The sequence below is a fragment of the Protomyctophum bolini genome (assembly GCF_963924005.1).
Source record: "Protomyctophum bolini genome assembly, chromosome: 16".
In the NCBI taxonomy this organism is placed as follows: Eukaryota; Metazoa; Chordata; class Actinopteri; order Myctophiformes; family Myctophidae; genus Protomyctophum; species Protomyctophum bolini.
This window is the reverse complement of record NC_137877.1, coordinates 23747016-23768667: the sequence shown is the minus strand read 5'-3', so window position 1 is coordinate 23768667 and position 21652 is coordinate 23747016. Positions and strand designations below refer to the sequence as shown.

General features: G+C 42.3%; 1 protein-coding gene and 1 long non-coding RNA gene across 2 annotated transcripts; one reads left to right on the top strand and one right to left on the bottom strand.

Annotated features, from left to right (window-relative positions):
• Positions 1-1831: 1831 nt before the first annotated feature.
• LOC308331101 (rho-related GTP-binding protein RhoE) lies at positions 1832-15168 on the top strand. Its single transcript, XM_080786254.1, has 5 exons — positions 1832-2184; positions 2772-2859; positions 9211-9320; positions 12205-12339; positions 12513-15168. Exons 1-5 carry the CDS (start codon positions 2020-2022, stop codon positions 12759-12761), a joined length of 747 nt encoding a protein of 248 aa, XP_080642380.1. The 5' UTR covers positions 1832-2019; the 3' UTR covers positions 12762-15168.
• On the bottom strand, positions 13187-18128 carry LOC308331102. The gene is made up of 2 exons (XR_013965549.1): positions 15165-18128; positions 13187-15116 (listed from the first exon to the last, which is right to left on the bottom strand). It is a non-coding gene; the product is annotated as an uncharacterized lncRNA (long non-coding RNA).
• Between the last annotated feature and the right edge of the window lie 3524 nt (positions 18129-21652).

Sequence of the window (21652 nt, the reverse complement as noted above, 5' to 3'; positions counted from 1 at the left end):
TCCCTCTCACAGTTATTGTATGGCTCTCTCATCTTTGTCTCCCTTGGAGTTCCCCCTCCCTCCCCATCTCCCACTCCCTATCCCTCTCTCCCTCCCTCCCTCAAAGTGACAAACTCTCCCTCCCTCTCATTGTGAGCTTGTAGATCAGATATTTTTGGCAAACAGATTTGATGTAGACTAAAAAAGGTGGTCCAACTCCAAGTATTGTAGGTTAGGTCTGTTTTACTAAGATTCACTTAACTCTTAAGTGAATAAGAGAAGAGAGCCCCGGCCCCCATGCACATCTGGAGCTCACACTTTAGAGCACCAGTCATCCCTCATTTCCATCACTCAATCTCATGTGGCACACACTCCCTGTCAAATGAAAAACATATTGGACAAGTGGCAACGATTGTGTTGTACACACAATAACATTTTCAATGTTATTTTAAATCTGACGTGACATGTAAAAATGGACTGTTAATCTCAGAGGTAAAGTCACACACACACACACACACACGCACACACACACACACACACACACACACACACACACACACACACGCAGTCACATGCAGACACAGACACACCACACTCATCTCAAGTGCAGAGAAGAAAGCAATAAATAGCCTATTATTTAAAAAACTAATCTGCAGGAAAAGTGAGCTGTACCTTAATTCTGTCTATCCCTTTCACCTATAGCTTTTTGCTTAACTGTCTTTTGATCACTCTTAATCATAAACCACTTACCTTCCTTAAATCCTATTTATCCCCGGCTGAATTCACATCCTTGGCTTGGCTGCTTTCTAGGGAAATCATTATCAACAAATTCAACAGTCATTTTACATTTTCACATGAAAATGACTGTTATTTGGAATTAGACCATTCCTCAGGATCTTGTTGTGAAATAAAAAAATATGTTTCACCAATGCTTAACATATTCTTTACTTGGAATAAATGCCAACGCCAATTGACACCTGGTTATAAAACTCACTTATAAATCCAATCTTGCCTAACTGAACAAAATAACGAAAATGCAAAGATTTATCATATCATATTTTATCCATGGCTTTCTACACAGAATAAATTGACAAATAGGGGGCGCTGTTTTCCAGGGTGGGAGGTTGGTTGAGTCTACATCCCATGGCTCGAAGAAACGTCAGCGCTGTAATTTGCTGGTTGGTTGTCCGGCAACCGCTGCTTTTTAAAGGAATATTTTAGCCATTGAGCTATTTTTAAGTTAATTAATTAATCGGCGGCTTATCCATTCAGGTAAATTAACCAATGCATGATATAAAACGCTAGTCAACGCCAATAAGATAGTCAAACAACTTTCTTGTTCAACAACCAGCTCGATTTGGATTTGTAAAGCTTAATTGCAACCAACATAAATAAGGCAAATGAGGATTAAAACAAACACACACACACACACACACACGCATGCACACACACACACACACACACACACACACACACACACACACACACACACACACACACGTTTCTCTACACGGTGACCTGCTTACACAAATCAACAGTTGATTTGACATATAGCCTACATTAATTGTTGTATTGTATTATGATATTGTGTAGGCTGTCCACAGTCCACACACAGTGCATGTTATAAATACAAACATTTTGGACACAGATCATATTCTAATTCTAATTGTTTTGTCATATTATTTTGCCGTTATAACTGATGATTACTGCATGTCTGACAGTTCTCATATTAACCAACTCGCCAATCACAGCGCAACCGTGCTTCTGGGCTATGGGATGTAGCCTGTAACTCTCACAGCTCCCTATATAAAGCGCTGAAGCGCCGTCATCCCATCCATACATACATAGCGACGCGTACGCATGCAGTATAAGCCAAGGTTAGTACAGTACTAGTAGTACTGCGGGGGTGACTTGGAGCGTCTATGCGAGAGGAAGAGAGCGCGCGTCCATAACGGGGAATATAACAATATCTGCATTATATAATATAGAAGAAGAACTGAAGAACAACTCCATTTACAGGCACTTGGAAAAAGTAAATGAATGAAGGAGACACAGTCTGTCCCGAAGCTTCTTCTTTCACCTTTTAAACCCGGACCCGTGATGGATCCTAACCAGAGTGTGAAGTGTAAGATAGTGGTGGTCGGGGACAGCCAGTGTGGAAAGACTGCCTTACTTCACGTATTCGCCAAGGACTGTTTTCCAGAGGTATGTATCTATGATGCATGGTGGTTTCAATGAACGATAGGAGATATTATACAGCCTAGAGTAGACCTTGGGTTCTCATTATACACTTTAATTTCAAGGACCCGCCCCCCCCCGTAACTCTGAGAATGTGCAAATGGACCTGTGAGATCCATTTGTACACTTAGAGAGTTACAGATCTGTAAGGGTCCATTGGGTTCCATTTGTAGTTTTGTACACTCAGACCTGTATGGGTCCATTTGAAACCCCCTCAAGGAACCCTGAGGGTCCCTGGACCTCACTTTGAGAACCACTGTACTGCCCTAGATATTAGTCTACCTTGTTGATATGATGAGAAATAAATGAAGGGTGTGCATTGGTTTTGTTGTAGGACAATTTACAATACAGGGTGTGTTACAAAGTAACTTATCTAAGCCGGACTGCCCGGACATGCAGTGTAGTTGCTCAAGAATGATGACATAGCCAGGCAGCCTAGTATCTTGGTTAGTTGTGTCAGTGAGTGTACGTGTGACACATGTCTGACATATAATTGATAATTAATGATTTCGATTCATAACAATATTTCCGTTTCTGTCTTTTCTGTTTTACAGAATTATGTTCCCACAGTGTTCGAGAACTACACAGCTAGTTTTGAAATTGACACCCAAAGGATAGAGCTGAGTCTTTGGGACACATCAGGTAAGGTGTCTTTTAATTTAGTGAATATATAATTTTTTAACAATTTCTCTTTTCTCTCATAGTGTAAGTGTACGTTTTAAAGTGTAAGCTAGAAACAAGTTTTGCAAGTGGAGAATTATATCCAAATAATTATGACAGACTTTAGATTCGAATCGGATCAGGGGGAGATTTACTGCATGTATGCCGTCTTTTTTGCTGAGCCGTCCTCTCCCACTTTCCATGTCTGGAGACACACACACACACACACACACATACACAATACATGTACACACACACACACACACACACACACACACACACACAACCTCGAGTCGTAGCCTTACTCTTCCCAATCAGTAGTGTGCCAACTGCCAAATTATAAACCTGCCCCAAAATACACATTTTCTATCAATTACACACCCCATGAATTCATGGAGATTTTCTTAATTATTTTGTGAGCCTTTCCTGAGCCAATAATTTCATGACAATCAGAGTCATGTTGACCGATGACCAGGAATTCAAGGCTTCATGGCATGTGTAATTGATTGAAATTGAGTATTTTTGGGGGGTGAACTACTGTCAATCTGCTATTTTCCTGCGAAGGTTTCCCCACAATGTGGATGCTGTGGTTTAATGCTGACACGCCACACACTTGGGTGACTTGTTGTTAGTGTTACCACACACACACACACACACACACACACACACACACACACACACACACACACGTGTCTCTGGGGAATCTCCAGCTGCTCCAGGTCTGTAGGTAATTACCTCCTGTAGACCCAGCCTTGGGAGATAGTTGGGTTGTAAACCCCCCAGCCTGCTGCCTTCTTGTGAGTTCACATTTGGTGTGGTGGAGAGGGGGGTTGTAGAGAAGGAATTTCGGGCAGAGGGCGATCTTTAGAGTAAAGTAGACAATACCTCCTGCCGACTGTGGCCTCCCCACCCCCAGAAATCTATTGGATCAGCAAACAACCGATGTATTGATGCACAACATTAGGGGGTCGGGGGGAGAACTCTCAGAGTTAGACCTATAACGCTATAATGGGTAATCTTTTTTGGACCCCAGTTGGTTGGACTCTGGACCCGACAACATTGTGGTTTAGATTAGAACATAATTGTCTTTATAGAGAAAAAACTTGCGATTGTAGATCAAGTTTTAGAAGTTGTGTTAGTTATATCAGCTGTATACTAGTCTATACGGTTATTTGCACAATTGGCAGATCTCAGCGTGCATTTTTAAATGTTGGTCTTTGTGTGAAACACGGCCAAATAAGTGGAACAGAGTTGCAGGTTTTCGGGGCACGCAAAGAGCACTTTCCTCAATCTCTGTGTGGGGATAGTTTCCCCCTCTAGCTCCAACCCTCTGGTGCAACAACCTGTATACACGCTGAACTGGGTCATGTTTGTACACGAATGAGTCCTCTCTTCATCAGTCATGTCATTAAAGAGAGAGTTTTATGAAGGTATGCCACATACCCATCCGTGGGTCACACCGCTGACCAATTTTTATGGGTTGTGAGGTTTTTATTTATTCTTTAAAAAAAATCTCTTTTTGGTCGTCTTGACCTTAAAATCTTTGTAGAGTGTAGAGTCAGTGGCGCTAAAATGAGATGAAAGTCAAGGAGAGCGGCCTTGCTTTACGGTTCTTTGTTTCTCTAATGTGCAGAGGTGTTAATGAGCTTTCTATTAAGTGGCTCATTAGCAGTAACTGGGAGGTCATCTATAGGGCATTTTGTTAACCACCACCCTGCCTCCCATGAGCCACACTTGTTTTTTTGTCTCTTGTGCTGCAGTTGTCACCTCAGGCTAGTTCATAACACATTGGTAGGCTTATGGGATGTCACAGGCCCTCGGGTACGGGCGGGGACTTGTGCTTTGAACTGTAACATGCTGAAATCCCCAGAGTTGATTCACCTCTCCCTTACGTGTCCATTTGTGGTGGTTAGGGTTGGAATCCTTTAGGATTGTAACGATTCCGGTTCCTTAACGACTCCCTCTTAACGGTCCGATTCCTATATGGTTCTTAAAGTGAAGTGAAGTGAAGCGGTTCCAAATGGACCCTTAACTTAAAGGTCTGTGACTTTGAGAGTGTACACAAATGGAACCAAATGGACCCGGTAAATGGAACCAAATGGACCCTCGCGGGGGCCATTTGGTTCCATTTGTACACTCCCAGAGTTATCGCGGTCCTTGAAATTAAAACGTATACCCCGCGTATTGTAATTGAATGCATAGCAGACGTGAAGTCCAGCTCTGACATTGTGATAAAAGCAGTTCGTGAAACGGTTCCAAATGAGATGGAACCGATTCTGGATGTTGGATCCGTTTTCCTCCAATTCCTTTTAAGTGTATGTACATGTACATGACCTGAACTTTGCACCACAGTGGACTGTGCATTTTGTTTCTAGTGAAATACTGTATTATTCAGACAGGCCTGTGGACTAACAAACAAACTAACAAACTCAGTTTTTTTTAGTGCTGCATGTTTGTTCTTGGGAGTGTACTGTTGCTACACTCCCAGGTAACAGTAAACATACTTGCATGTCAAGGTTAGAATCTGAACTGCTAGTTTTGTCAGCCACACTAGTCATGCTAACCTGTCAGAAAGTTGTCACCGCAGCACAAATGTTTCCAGTATTCCGAGGTAGCTGTCTAACTCACTTTATTTCACTCAAAATGGGAGCTAGATATATCACCGCCGGCGTCATATCTGTGCTTCATCTCGGAGGGGAGATTCTTACAGTACGGTGCAGGAGGGCCATTCTTTCTTTGATGACAAATGAGTGTGTGTCAGTGGTCAGGGATGCAGTAACCCCAGATTGAACGAGGTCCCGGGAGAACGCTTTGCTCAGCACATTAAGAACGTGTTTTCCATCATCACCAGGAGATTAATGTGCTGTTCCGTTTCACTGGTCAAAGGGGCGGGTGCGGAAAGGTCTTCAGCACCTTATATCTATCGCTTTACAAATGTAAGACGCAGCGCACTAAATGTTGTTTCTCAGAATGTACACAACGACTATATTATCTTGAGGTTGTTTTGCAGGCCGTATGTGTGTGTGTGTGTGTGTGTGTGTGTGTGTGTGTGTGTGTGTGTGTGTCTGTGTGTGTGTGTGTGTGTGTGTGACAATAGCATGTCCTTTCACACTGTTTCACACTTTTGCCATACACGTTTCTTTCAGCCGGGAGATTTTATGTCGCTTTGATCCATGGGAATGGCATTAGTAGGGTTAGTGTGCAGTGTGTTGTTGCTGAGGGATCAGGCTCAGGGTTGAGCAACAACAGGAGCTAATGAGGTGTCAGTCAGTCAGTCAGTGGTTCAGTGGTTGGACTCTGTACTGTGTGTGTGTGTGTGTGTGTGTGTGTGTGTGTGTGTGTGTGTGTGTGTGTGTGTGTGTGTGTGTCGCGTGTCACATGGTTCATTCAGCAACGTGGCTGTGTTGAACCCATGTCCCGTCAACTCAGAATGCTATCTTACCTAAACAACCCTCCATCCGGATCGATAGAGGGTTGCGTGCTGGCCTAATGGGTGTAATAGGTGAATGAAGGCCACATTATTTCCATGGTCCACTGGACATGTCCTCACTTCCCCCAAACGTGCCGGTTTATGTCCCGAACCCGACAAACTTTGCTGTGTGTCTTCCCCCCATCTCTTTCCCCGTTTCCTGTCTACCTGCTGTGATCTATCAATAAAAGGCAAAACCCCCAAAAATAGCTTAAAAGAAAAGGGGGGAAAAGCGTTTTCCAAACCACAGCACATTGTTTGTCCTGTAAAAACGAGTTAGTTGTTGCTCAATCCACCACTGAGTTGGGTTGGAAGTAAGAGGAGAAGGGGCACTTGTAGACAAAATAAAACATGTGTTTGTAACATGATGGCCATATGTTGTTCCATTGGCCTCTACTTGCCAAATAAGCTCTCATCCGGACTCATCTCATCCGGATTCCGGACCCAACCTGTGGATGTCATTATTACCTTGTCATCACATTATCAAACCACTTCTATAACCCATTTAGACCTGGAACATCTCTCATCAAGCCAGGAATATAGCCGTATTTCACAAGTGACACAAAAGTATCAAAAGTAGCAGATATACAAGCTCACGCCACATTTTGAGCTTGTAGATCTGCTACTTTTGCAATTTCTTTATTTAAATCCTGAAAAGTAACAGTTTCGAACATCATTAGGTTTCCTCCCAACAGATACGATTATAGCAACATACATTTAGATCGGATGACATGTAAACAGGAAGCCAGCTAGTTTAAACTCAGATCTGACTACATTAAGGTCACGACGTGTCGCAACGTGACACCGCGTTGGCTTGTATTTGTCTGCTATTCTCGCCCCAAATGTCCACCTGTTTTCACTGACTGAATGTTTGCCTACTACATGACATGTCTTGTCCAGAATAGAAGACGCTGGGGTTCAAGTGGTTGAGGAAAAAAGATTTGTGAATCTCAACCATGTTCGGCATGAAGGCACCGAGGTGCAGTTCACTGCCTGGGTTATAGTTAGTCATTATGCATTCCTTTCCAGTAGAGGAACTCCTCAGTCCCCCAGCAGCATGCTGCTTCCTACAGGCAACGCCTTTGTGTTGTCATCATCAAATAACAGCAGCTGTCGGTGACACATCAAGAGCACAGGAGGAACCCCCCTCCCACCATCCCCCACCTCTCCCAACAGCCATGATTAAATACCTCGGCCCACTCCCCAGTCTCCCCCGGCATCATTCTCCAGGGGTTTGTTTGCGTACCTGTCAGCTAAATCCGGGGGCGAGGGGGAAGCCATCACCTCGCTGTGTTTGGAGTTCCATCCAGAGGCATCTCCTAGGAGGAGCTAGTAATCTGGAAAAAAGAAACTGCAAGATTCAGAGAATTCCTGGCATTGGCACAGCATTCCACATGCTGCTGACGCTCTCTCAGAGAGTCAAGGTGGTGTTTGTCAAGACGGAGGCTGTTTTTAGATGCTCGGAAGGATTGGGTTTTAGGAGTTTGTGTATGAGGTCATACTTTTGTTTTTCTTTGTTATGAGAGGCCGCCGTCGTCACAGTCGGAGAAGTGCCTCTGCTAAGTTGATTATAGGCCTAATTATCTCGGATGTTTCATCTTTATTACATAAAGTGCCTCATAAGACATTAAAGACTGAAACATCAGCAGATGAGACTGAATCATGGCTGTTGAATGTCATACTGTACTTGGTTATATTGCTGTCAGAGTGTCGGACACAACTGGTTTATGATTCTTCATGAATCATGAGCGAATTGGGCATAAAAAAAAATACATTCAGTCCACGGAGTTAACGTGACTAAAGTCTTGGAATTGTATGTGATCGTAAATACAGCTTGCCAGCAACAAAACTGAGAAAAGAGAAAAGCCTGGTTGACAATAGTTTAGATGCATAGACAGCAATAATTTACCACTAGGATTAGGGGTGCAATGACTGATGGTGCCAGTGCCACTCATACGAAAGATATATATATACAGCCATGGTGGATAATGGTGTCCAATAACTGCAGTAATGGCATATTATTTACACTCTGGCAATGAAAACCATTTCATTTTTCCAAAAGTAGGAAAATATTATTGTCTTCCACCATTCATTATTTCATTTTATGAAGAACCTATTTATTTTTAATGAGTCCAAGGTGAGGCTAGTGGTCAGAAATAACTCTATTATTTTATGCTAGTGTAATTCCCACTCTGTGCTTCAAGCTAGGTAGGGGAAACCACAGGCGTAGCTGTTGAGCTGCTTGCTTGAGATCTTATTAATTCACTGAGGTCCTCAGTACTTACTCCCATAGCATTAATTAACTTTGAAGCAGTATCTGTGTTTTTGTTTTTGAGCACATAACTGCAGTGCTGATGGTGGCAGAGACATAGCCTTCATGGTAGAGATGTCTTTCACACTGTTCACAGAATCACAGTCTTAAAGAATTCAGTATTTGCTGAGGCAAAAGGAGTCTGAGACACTATAAATATAAGATAGTACATGACACCACTCAGGTTGATATAGTCAAGTAGTTTTCTAGACTAGAGAAAGCAGGGAGAAAGGAAGGATCTCTACTGTATGTACCGTAGAAAGATGAGGCAGGATCTGCCCTTTGTGACAAGAACACCACACTGTACCCAAAACATTAAACACCAGGCCTGTGCAATGGCATCTTGACTCTCTGAAGGCTATAGATATACTAACATAACAATATCAATTGTATATATTGTACCACAATTCTCCCACAATGGTATGATTTGTTTTCCTGCTTCAATTGCTTTATATATAGAAAAGCAATTGGTGGAATGTTCCTTCTTTTTTTATTGAAAAACAGACAAACAAACAAAAGTAATGTCATGTTTTGATTCCTCTTGTCTTTCCAGGTTCACCCTACTACGACAACGTGCGACCTCTCTCCTACCCCGACTCGGACGCCGTCCTCATCTGCTTCGACATCAGCCGACCGGAGACCTTAGACAGTGTGCTGAAGAAGGTGGGTGGTAAAAACTGTCCTCGGAGGAAGTCAACTGTTTATTTGTAATTTGTTACTAGGAAACGTAGAAGGAAGTGGCTTGTTCCTCATAACAGTGTACGGAGTATCCCGACCCCTATTATATATAGTTATATACATATGTCTAGAAAGGCCACTCTTCCCGATACTGGGTCAAGTGGCTTCTAAAAAAACCCATCATCTCCTCTGGCAGAAATCTAGGTCTGTGCCACGGAGGGAGTGAGGCCACTACCGTTGTAGCTCCAACGAGAGGGTGCTAAGTCGTACAAAGGTGTCACGAGCTGAAAATAGCCGATTGACAAGCTTGGGCTTGCTATGACCAATGGTGCAGCAGCCGCACCCAAACGACATACAAATATATAAGCAGAATCTGTGCGTGACATAGGTTTACAACAACATATATGAATTATGCTTAAAGGGCAAGAGCACTTTGGCAGAGGTTTGGGTTTTTTGTAGTTACCTTGCCATGGTCCAAAGGTGGACAAGAAATAAAAAATTATTGATTAGAAATTGATAATACATTTTTGTTCCTCACTGACTTACATTGTACGGTGAAACAGCTCTCAACGTCACTCTTTGCCTGTAAACGAACACAAACCAATTTGATTCAGACAATACAGAACATCACCAAACCCAGTACTTTTAGTAGTTTATTTTTTAAGTAAAAATGTTGATTGTACTATTTGAAGATCCGGATCCATGGATCCAGTCCGGGTTGTCCTTTCCCTAATAAAATGAGGGAAGGAAAATAGATCCGTGAGAGAGGGGTGAGCGGGGGTTTAGATGACCCCGGATCCTCTGATCCTCACGTGAGGTCATGTGGACCGGACCTTTGTTCCCTGCAGAGTCCCAGACATGGCCATTGAACCTAGCCTGACCTTTGACCTGTGATGTCAGTCAGGGTTCACATTGTGCCAACTGAGTGGAGTGTGGTCCAAGAAGAAGAAACGGGAGGTAGCGAGGGGGGGGCTTCATACCCTGGAGGGAACATAATTACCGTCTGTTTTTCTGTCATTCGTCCCCTCCGTTAGAACACACACAGACACGAGCTGGAGAGAGAGACATGGAGACGCCTATTACTGAACAAACACTCTAGCAACTGGAATATAGAGCTATTCAACACTTATTTTTACCAAAGAAAATCACTTGCCCTACCTTTAAACTGGTTAGTCGTGTTCTTCCTGCGATTCCTACAAGTGTTAGATAATAACCCTTGTAAGAATTGCAGGAAGAACATGACTGCAACAACTTCTCTCTTTGGGTACACAGACGGCGTCACTCGTTTTATTTTTGATCACAACAGCACATGCCTAGAGATGCCGCATCATTCGTGCCATCACTCTAGCTACCCAGAAAACCCTTCCCTTGGCTTAAAGGGACAATGTCCCATCATGATGTCCCTTTAAGAGACAAAACCTTCCTGACCTGAACCTGAATCTTGTCCCACCTGTTGTAACCTTAAGCCACAACAGTTCTCACGTGGCATCCAGGAAAACGGTCCTCACATGTGACTATTTTGTCCAAAGTGTTGAAAAATAGTCTTAAGTAATGTAAAGTACACATGATGTGAACATGTACGGTACTACATCATTATTTTTAGATGTATCCTTCAACTTGTTGTTTATGCCACAAAATGACGGGTTGTACAGGTTTTGTAGTAATTGTAGAAATATTAGACCTTAACTTTTGAATGTTTAAGCATGTTCTAATCATGTATACTTTAATTAATTAAAATACATCCCTGGCACAAAACATTTTCAGATGGGAAGTCTGCGGCCAACTGCATATACAGTACTGCATGTGGGGGTCCTTGACGTGAAAAAGTTTGAGCATCACTGTTATAGTGGCAGATAGAACTGAGCATTGTTGTCCAAAGAGGAAATTGGAACATCATCATCTGGTCGTGGAAAGGGAAAGGAGAGCCAGTTGTTCATGGCATGGAGGAGGCCTGGGAAACTGCATGTTTTTGATTTCCGCAGTCAGTATGGCTGAACATAACAGAGAGGCCCTTTGTGTTGTTGAGGATGACTGCATGGCTGGGCAGCTGCATCAAGGTGGCTGAGTCATTTGAAAAGTTCTCCATTAATTTTTCGGCACAACTTGTTTTTCTGCACAATTCTTGATTTCTGTAGTGACTCTTGGTCTCAAATGGCCACAGAAATGTTTCACTTTGTAGCTGGTTTCCCCCCTTTCTTTCTGATTATGAACACCAAGGTCATCACACGTTTAGCACTGACACTGATCATCCCTTACAATACATCGTCATTTCGAACTCATGCCATGTGGACGAAGATGCAGAACTTTGAAATGGGGAAAAAGTTAGTTTTAGTATGAATTTTGTCCCTTCAACTATTGCTGCACTAAACAAACTGCCTCGCTGATAGGATGTTTTTTGTGTCTACTGGGGACTTCATGTATTGTCTTGCCGGTGGGTGTGGTGTTGTTCTGTGCTATATGATTGTGTTTTTCTGTTGAACAAGACTATTTAGATGAATATGGTCACCTGTGAGTTTTATAATTCATTTTAAGATTCTACTCTTTTTAAAGCCCTAAATGGTCAGGACTCAGGCTCCTCTACGTGTATCTGTGATCTTTTAACTCCCTATAATCCAGGCCACTCTAGACCACTCTAGATCTTCCAGGATTCATGCCTTGTCACAACGGGTGACCAGGTTTTTGCCTCTTTCAAATCTCATTCAAAACTCATCTCTAATCGCACAGCTTTTTCTTAATTTATGAAGTTTCTGATCTTTATTGTATATTTACTGTTATCATAAGGCACTTTGTAACGGTGCTGTATTATTATCCCTGAGGGGACAATAAAGACTATTATTTATTATTCATTATTTCTTTCTTCCTTCCATAGTGGAGAGGAGAGATCCAGGAATTCTGTCCCAACACCAAGATCCTGCTGGTGGGATGCAAGTCAGACCTCCGAACAGACCTCACCACGCTGGTGGAGCTGTCCAATCACAGACAGACGCCAGTGTCATATGATCAGGTGAGCACTAGCTCGATAGTGGAAAATATTTGATTTCGGTTTTGGTTCTGTGTAAATTGACCGTTTTATTGCTCTATCAATGTCCCAATTATGTCGTAGGGATTTAAAAGCCAGTCAGTATATTTTTTTATTTTTTATTTTGTGACTTAACACTCGCTTTTTTTGTCTGGCAGGGCTCCAACATGGCCAAGCAGCTGAACGCTCCCTACATCGAGTGTTCCTCCCTGCAGTCTGAGAACAGCGTCAGAGACATCTTCCACGTGGCCACGCTGGCCTGCGTCAACAAGAACGGCAAGAACGTCAAGCGGAGCAAGTCCTCCCGGGCCACCAAGAGGATCTCTCACATGCCCAGCAGGCCCGAGTTGGCAGCGGTGGCGTCGGACCTGCGCAAAGACAAGGCTAAGAGCTGTACGGTGATGTGACCCGCCCGCTTTAGAGGGACACTTTGTGGATGCCATGGATGGTACAGGGACAGAAGGAGACAAAGGGAATGTGGGCCCAGTGCATGGAGCAGCCGTCCAACGTGTGCCAAGCAATTGAACGATGGGCCGCTCTGCACTTTAAAATCGATTTGGCAACAACGCTCCCCAACTCTTCGGAAGTGAAGTTGCCCTTACACGGTGCCATAGGACAAGCGCACAAGTTAAAGCTAACCCTAACTGGGAGGAGAAAAACTGAAGGAAATGAAAAAGAGAGACTACTAAAAATGCCTCGGAAAAAGAATGGATTTTCTGCCACTGGTTGCGGTGTACTGTAGGCTACAGTAAGGCGAGCCGATAAGAGGGAGATGTGTGATCCGTTGCTTGGTCCTTTTTGCGTTCCTGATTACCCTGGAAATGACATCATGTCTTTTTTTTTTGGTCTAGGTCAAAACCTAGACAGGAAGTGAGCTAAAAATGGTGTCGTGTTTTAATTACTGTCCTCAAAACAAAATGTGAAAAAAACGGATTCTCCGGTGAGATGATTGTTCCAGTAAATAACAAAAATAAAAACAAATCAAGAGACTGCTGCTGTGTTCTCCCTCCAGTTTTAATATCTGCAGAAGTCAGATGGATCTCTGACACTGAGACCCCCAATGACCCCTGGGGGGTCTGGCACTAAGGAGCGAGACGGACGTTAAAAGTGACAGGAACACTGTGGTACCGATCGTCTGACTAGAATGGATTGTCCTTTCTTTTACTTTTGTGTTACTGCCTTGACAAGTTTTGCCAAATGGATTTTAGTATGTTTGTATATTGTTTGATGATAATGATGCTGTTGCACAGTCTTTTTCTCCTACTTTTTTAATGTGCCCATCTCTATTTTTTTGCATATCACCCTGGAATGGATTTGAATCTCGGTATAGCCTGACATTGACGCTTTTTGTGTTTTCTTTTCTTTTTTTATTACCAAAGAAAAGCTTGTGGATTTTGCCGCATATGAGGAAATGCTCATATTAGTTATAGTATGCAGTCTGAGAGGATTGGGAGATTGGCTCTTTGTAGCTCCATCACACTGGTTCTCAAGCAAGCTGTGGGACGGGTGGCGTGGGGCGCGAGGGAGTGGGGGGTCACAGCCTGAAAAGTTGAGAACCATTGATCATTTCGGTGTGGCTGCGCCACAGTGGCCCATGCCCATTCTGTCATTCTTAAGTTTGCTACTGGGCTGATGTTTAAGATCTATGCCTCATGTGGAGCGTTTCCATGGGGTTTCACTGTCATCAGTGCTGACAAAGTCACACTGTCTCTGAGCCTTATCACCTGGTGCCCAGGAAAGTCATTGCACAGAAATCCACCCCTCCCGATGTGACACGTTGTGAGCTTCTGCTATTTTAGATCTGCTATTTTCAAAAACGGGAATATTTTAAAAACATTTTAACAACGCAAATCACAAAATATTTATACATCGGCTATTCATTTGGGGGGCTTCACGTGTCGATAACGCACGCCGTCTGAGCTGCTATGCCGTGGTGAGATTTGATCACGTGAAGCAAAAACCATTGCTCCCTCCTTCCCCCTGATCATCACTATCCATCTCAGCTGAATCCCGGGGGAGGGGGACTATCGCCTGTTCACTGTCAGCTATGCAACACCTGTTTTGGCCATGATCTGAAACGACTGTCTTTCATTTTCATGTCTTGTAGTTGCTGAAGGTGCTGGTTGTCACTGCATGTGTTGGTGGAGTGGGAAAGTGCATAAAAATATAGTGTATGATTATTGACATTCAAATTACGCCGTCTGTCAGTTATGTAACACAAGAGGATAAAATGACTTCATCCATCCCAATGTGTGCCCAACTTAAGCAATTGTAAACCTGACTTGCAGCTGGTGTGGTTTGGGCCTTAGAAAATTTTATTTTTGACTAAATCACATTGTCTTTGACAGTTTGACTTAGGCAACATAACATGGCCAATAGGTGACACTCTTGATACTGCTGGGGTGGTAACAACATGATCTTTTCAATAAGGATGGAGGTCATTTTTACCAGAAGTGGCAGGCCATTATTTTTAGTAGTGTGACAACTTGTTAATTGCTGTGTACTTGGACCACCCTCCAAAAGCTACATCAGTTTGGCTTGACTTTTCCTACTGTTCTGCTTTAGGAAGAAGATTATTCATGTTCACCAGTCTAAATAACAGGACTGGTGCACATGAACATAACATCTTTAGTTCCAAGTCAACTTCCAAACCCACCGTCAAAGCTTGTTAATTTTGTTTGAAGAGAGGAGATCCACTTAAAGGCTTTATGTGTTATGGGCAGACATTCTAATAAGTAAGATTCCAGGTTCTGTATCAATATCTATCGCTCTCAGCCTGCTCAAAAGTGCACTGCACTAAAGTACCAGACACACCTTAGATCTCATGTCATGTCTCATATTTTTTTCTTGTTACTTTAGTCTTGCTTTCTTGATATTCTCCATGGCAGTATTACCAGCTATACTGGGTGTATGCTCTCTAGGAAAATTGTTGAATTAACTTTGACAACATTGACAAGATGTTAGCTGTTAGAACGTCAAGATTATCTGAACGTTAGTCCATTTGTATGTCTGTATGATGGATGTTTCCACAGTATTTATTGAAGTTATATATATTTTTTCCTCCTTGAAAATAAAGTTTGATGTACAGTGAAAACACCTTGTCCCGAGTCTTGGAAGTGGTAATTAGTTTGGTTTTATGAAGAAATCAAACAAAATGGCAGTTTTCTTTCTTGTTATAAAACATATTTCAGAAGTGCCATGTTAGGGGTCTTTCAGTTAATAGTTATCCAGCCTTGAAGGACCATTTATTGAATACTGTATTAGTCAGAAATGTAAGCAGCACGTGGTACAGTCAGACATTAAGGCTTAAAGGACGACACAAAAAAGTCCCAGGACTTCCCATTGTGGCCCTATGTATTCATTTCAATTCGTCAACATAGCATAAAAAACGTACAGCATAAAAAACGTACACAAGTCATGTCATCAACAAACACTATACTGTATGTACAAAATTGAAAAAGCAAAAACGGCAGCAGTGAATGATACCTTTCAATGGGAATCAACCTCTCCAGATTTATTTTCATAGCCTGGCTAGACTCATTGTTTTCTTTGCCAAGGCTCTCTGGCTTATTAACCAGGCTAGTCTATTCAGGTCCATTTCGAAAGAAACCAGTATTCACAGTGACATCTTTGAAGGGATGGTGTGGTGTTTGTTCTAAATTCTGGTGGTGCCAGATCATGGTCGCTCGCTCTAGGGTTGTGGCTGTGGGTGTCACTCACTTTGGAGAAGTAGGGTATTGAGGGCACTGTGCCTTTTGACCATACCTAATGGTACCTAATTCTAGCCATTAGCAGTGAGCGCCCCTGCTGTGTACATAGTGGAAGTCTTGTCTACAATTCACTCATTCACTGGCACTTCCCTTCATGTTGAAACTGTGTGGGAAAAACACATTGATAGGTCTAAGTACTGTAGTTCACCTTTTAAGCTGAAAAAGCCTGTTGTGATTATCCAAGGCAGCAGTTTCAATCGGTGTTTCCCGGGGGAAGCTTATAAAAGGGTCTACCGCTGGAGCCAATAAAGAAAAGAGTCAAAAAGTCAAAACGAATGTTACATCTTGATTACACGTGCTCGTCTCCTCACTCGGAGCAGACACTTGGAATCAGAGAGTAGTGTGCATCAGTATCAGTCCAAAAAAACAGGGAATAAGAATGCACAGCATCCATCCAGAATCCAGTGGTGGAACAAGTACTCACATTATTTTCTCAAGTAAAAGTATCAGTACAGTAACGTAGACATAATAATAACCGCAATCTACAAAGTAACATGTAACTAAAGTTTGCAAATACTTCTAGTCGTGTAAAAGTACAATGTTTGCTTCTGAAATTACAGTACAGCACTAGCACTTGAGATGAGTAAATGTACGTACAGTATGGATAATAACCCTGCTTGCAATATCAATGAAGGGACATTCACTTCCATTATATATCTATATATTTTAGAACTATGATTCCCAAAATGAAAAAACGAATATTTTCGGAAAATGGCATTGTCGTCATGAAACGAAAATGTATCAACTTTAAAAATGCAGTAATAAATAAATTTACGGTGCTTGTGTCATTTCGGCGTAAGTGTCAGGTAAGTGTCAGATGCCAGACACTAAATCGTCCATTATAAAAATAGATTTTGTTTTGTCAAAAAACAAATGTGGTGAAATGTGTACCAGTATGGAGGTCACTTTGTGGTCCATTCCTTTTTCTTTTTTTCTTGTCTTTTTAGGTCTAAAAATCAGTTGTCTTGATGCACTGAATCCCTATAGTTTGAAAAGGCACCTTATTTTTTACATTGATGTTTGTTTTTTTGTAACCTGTTCTGGCCTTCACCCTAAAATCAGAAAATTCCACCTGCTGAAACATGCTGTCACCCTGTAATTACACACACCTGTCTGTCTGGCTGGCTGCTGCCGCCTCCATGACTCATGCTGCACATCCAGTAGTGTTAAAAGTGCACTAACAAATGTAATCATACCATTAAGGACAACCACTTCCAGCATGTACCGCAGTACAGCCACCCATCCTCATGACAGAGGAGCAATAACATTGAGGACACACAGTGTTCATCTAACTCTGAACGTAAACAAATGGACATGGAGGCAGGGGCCCCTGGGCCAATTATCTTTGCATGCACCTGTAGAGACTATAGTCTGAAAGGTTCTTATAGGAGACCCTGCTATGACCAGGCTGAGGGCCCTACACATTTCAGTGCTAACCTATTGCTCGATTATTGTAATGCGCTATATATAGGCATGGACCAGTCTGCCCTCAGACGTCTGCAGCTTGTGCAAAATGCCGCCGCTTGCCTCCTCACTGGTATGAGGAGGCGTGATCATATCACTCCCGTCCTTGCCTCACTCCACTGGCTACCTGTTAATTTCAGAATTGATTTTAAGATTTTATTATTTGGTTTTAAAGCCCTAAATGGTTTGGCCTCCCTGTATTTATCGGTCCTCATGGACCCATACACCCCAGCCAGGGACCTGAGGTCAGCTGACCAGCGACTCCTGACTGTGCCCAATTCTAATTACCATACTTTTTCAGTGGCCGGCCCCAAACTCTGGGACTGTCTGCCCCTACATATTAAGTCTGCCCGCTCCTTATAGGCTTTTAAGTCTTTAAAACCCATCTCTTTTCCCTGGCTTTCAATGTTGTTTGACCTAATTAACCTGTCTAAATACTTGTGTTGCTTCGATGTTGTTTTTACTATGCTATTTGTGTTGATTGTATGCTTGTTTTATGATTGTGTATACAGCACTTTGGTTGACCTTCTGGCCTTTGTAAATGTGCTCTATAAATAAAGTTTGGTTTGATTTGATTTGATCCCGGGGCTCCCCCAGATTAATGTCGAAGTGTCCATGAGCAAGACTCTGAAGCCCTAATTTCTCCTAATGTATAGGTTGGTGCCTTGCATGGTTTCCTCCGCCATCGGTGTATAAATGTGTGTATGAATGGGTGAATGTAATAATCTACGTAAAGCGCTTTGGATAAAAGTGCTATATATATATATATATATAAATGCACCATTCATCTTACCATTTATGAGGAAGATTTTACCGTTTAGGGTGGATGTCGACTTTGAAGCAGTGAATATGATTTCTGACATTCTACCGAGCTATTACACAATGCTTATGTCTGCTCAACATATGAGAGGAATGGAAGAAAGAAAAAAAGGCCTGGCCAGCTGATGTGCAGAGCGTCTGAGGAATGCAGCTCCCCATGATGATGGATGATGTTCTGATGATACCACAGTTGTTCGGCAGTGTGAGAGAAATAAGCAACCAGGTCTATGAAAACTAGAAGCACTTTAAACCTATATGTGCATCGGCTATTTGAAAATAGACGATCTACAAGTTCACAATCTGCTATAAATTTATTTATTTTTACGGGGACATGTGGAATATCATCTATCTATGTCATGTGTCAGTTTGACGACGGACCCTGGCACAAACAGTTTTCAGATGGCTGTACACGGACAAATACACTTTAGAAACAAGGGCAAAAAAAAAAGTAAAGCGACTTACAGAAAAACAAGGCCAAAATGATGATAAGAAGCAGAAATGACAACACTATTCACCCTGCTGTTTTCTTTATGCTCTCTTATCGTTCTTTTGTTGGTGTTCTCAAATCTCTCCCTCCCCCCCTGTGGGCAGTTTATCAAGATGAACTCTGTAGAATGTTGCAGACGTGTGCGATCCACTGACATTTCTCATCAGCCGGGGATTGTTAAACCGCTGACAGGTTAATACACGTGCATAATAATTCCAGACCCGACCAGCTCGGTACATAAGTCATCTTTAATGACTAATAGCGTTAGAATTTGTCCTCCTGATCAGATTTGGTGTGTGTGTCCCCTAGCTATATAGCTGCCTTCATGTAGTGGCAGCCAGCAGCTGGGTCTCTCTCTCTCCATCGTCCCCAGTGAGTCCTTGCCCTTGAGCAGGTTCTTTCAAGATGTATTAAGGACACAGCATGTGTCACTGTCACTGTCAGTGGTGGACGAAGTACGGTATATCATTGCTGTCGGGCAGAAACCGCTTATCTCCATATTCAAAGTTATTGTGTTTTTTTCCCCCCGTAAACTAACACCCCATCATCCTACAGTGTCACACGAAAGCATCAAAATGTAGCAGATCTGCAAGCACCACATTTCGACCTCAGGTTCGCCGGGACGCTGGCTCCCCCAGGGCGGGTAGAGACGGAACATGGCCACCCGGAGCTCCGAGGCTCACCTCCAGCTGTAGCTCGGCTGCCCCACCTGTCCGAAAGGGCACCCTTCCTGGGTACCAGATGGGATGAGTGACACCCTCCCGGCTCTGGTAGGGATTAAGTTGTTATTTCATAATATATACAAGTTTGGTTCCCAAGAGTGAGTCCCTTCCTAGAAATGTAGTACAATATTTATATTTGAAATGTAGTGGAGTCAAAAGTACAATATTTCTAATTGAAATGCAGCAGAGTGAAAGTAATTTGCTTGCAAAGAAAACAAATAATCCAAAAATTTACTTAAGTACAGTATACTCAAATAAAAGTGAGTAAGTAATATAGGCTAAGTATTATCTCTGCCAGCCAAAGGCAAGGCAAGAGATTATGTTTACCATGTGCATTGATGTTTGGGGTTAATTTGGCAAACATCGACCATTCAGTGCCAAATCATTTGTGCACGCTGCCAGGCAGCAGGCCAAGGAATACACTCCCAAAATAGTGTTTCAATCCTTCAAAGACAAGTTCTAATCTAATGTCATTGACCCTACCTTTAGTTTAGGGTTTCAACACCAGTTTCAAAATTCCTCAGATTGAGACGTACACACACACATGCGCACGCACGCACGCACAGTCGCACACACACAGTGACTCCCCACAGTGCCTACGCCACCCCACCACACAGATACATTGGATCACATGCAGCACACACGGCTCACAACACAAAAATACATAACACTGAATCAAGTAAGGACAGTTAATTTGAGCTTATTTTAAAAGCAACATCTGCTGGCAGAGATCTGAGCTCTATAGAGTGCACCCTGCTCTAGTTTAAGCTTTAGATTAGAACAATAAGCTTAAAGACGTTTTATACTGTAACCTTTATGCTGCACTCTTCATGCTGTACTCTTCACACATCCACAACTACAGTACATTTAATACCTCGACCTATCGACCTAAGAAAAGGAAATTGGTTTTCATGGTATAGTAAATTGCTGAAATTATTTGAGTAAATGTTAGTTGTTCTCCACTACCGATTTAGTATGTCACGTAGGCCTATACGGTATATGTAGCCTTCTATAGTCTATGTATAATGTTATGAACATTGTTTCTCACTGAATATCAGTTATTTTAATGGGTAAGGCCCAAACCACACCAGCTGCAACTCCTTGCAACTACTCACAACTCCTTGCAATAAAACAAACGACACCAATGCAACTTGCAACTGCCATTGGGAATAATGGTTGCAAGTAGTTGCATGTTGCAAGGAGTTGCATGGCGACCCTCTGGTGTGGCTTTAAGGCTTAATAGCTGTGATTAGCTGCAACATGTGTCAACCTTCCCCTCAGCAACCTATTGTGTCCCAAGAACACTTCCCAGCACTGTTCCTTTTTTTAATGTCTCGTTTAAAAGAAAAGAAAAGTTTTGTAGCGGGATAATGGGACAAAAATGCAAATGATGCAGCGAGAGAAGAATGTGTTTTAGGGATCTCAGAAGACATCACAGCAGCAGCTCACGTTGTGGAGGCATTTATTATAAGAATATCTCTTATTAGTCATTTCACTTAATTTGAAGCGAGCAGGATCCACACAGCATATGATATGAGGCATATGCTATGTGGATCCTGCTCGCTGCAACACAATTTCACGCACTTCAAGATTGGAAAACTGGAAATGCAAATGCTCTCCCTTAACTCTTTCCATCCACTTAAATTACTTCATGGTTAAAATACAAATTGGTAGTACTGATTGAAGGAATAGATAAGGTTAATTAGAATATATTTTGCAGCCAAAATCTTCCTTGATAGGACATGGCTTGTTTGCACTCAATCCACCTGTACTTGAAGTTGAATTAATTAATTTGTATTACCTTATCCAAAGTCGCTTGTCTTTGGATAAGATAATATATTCATGATGAATATTATGCAAACTGACTTATGATTCTATCACAGGAGCAGTTTCCATGTAGTCCTGTCATTCTCAATAATCACGAGTCATTTCCTGCAACAGCAGTTTCACCACAGCTAATATATCCTCTCTGGTTAAAGTAGGGCAGGTAATCTGGCAAGTTTTCACCCATTACATGTCTCTACTTCACTCTAGCC

Coding starts and splice junctions, on each gene's coding strand:
- LOC308331101 (XM_080786254.1), top strand. CDS start 2,020: ATGAAGGAGACACAGTCTGTCCCGAAGCTTCTTCTTTCACCTTTTAAA. Junction 9,321..12,204: donor TAGACAGTGTGCTGAAGAAG/GTGGGTGGTAAA, acceptor TTCCTTCCATAG/TGGAGAGGAGAGATCCAGGA. Junction 12,340..12,512: donor CGCCAGTGTCATATGATCAG/GTGAGCACTAGC, acceptor TTTGTCTGGCAG/GGCTCCAACATGGCCAAGCA.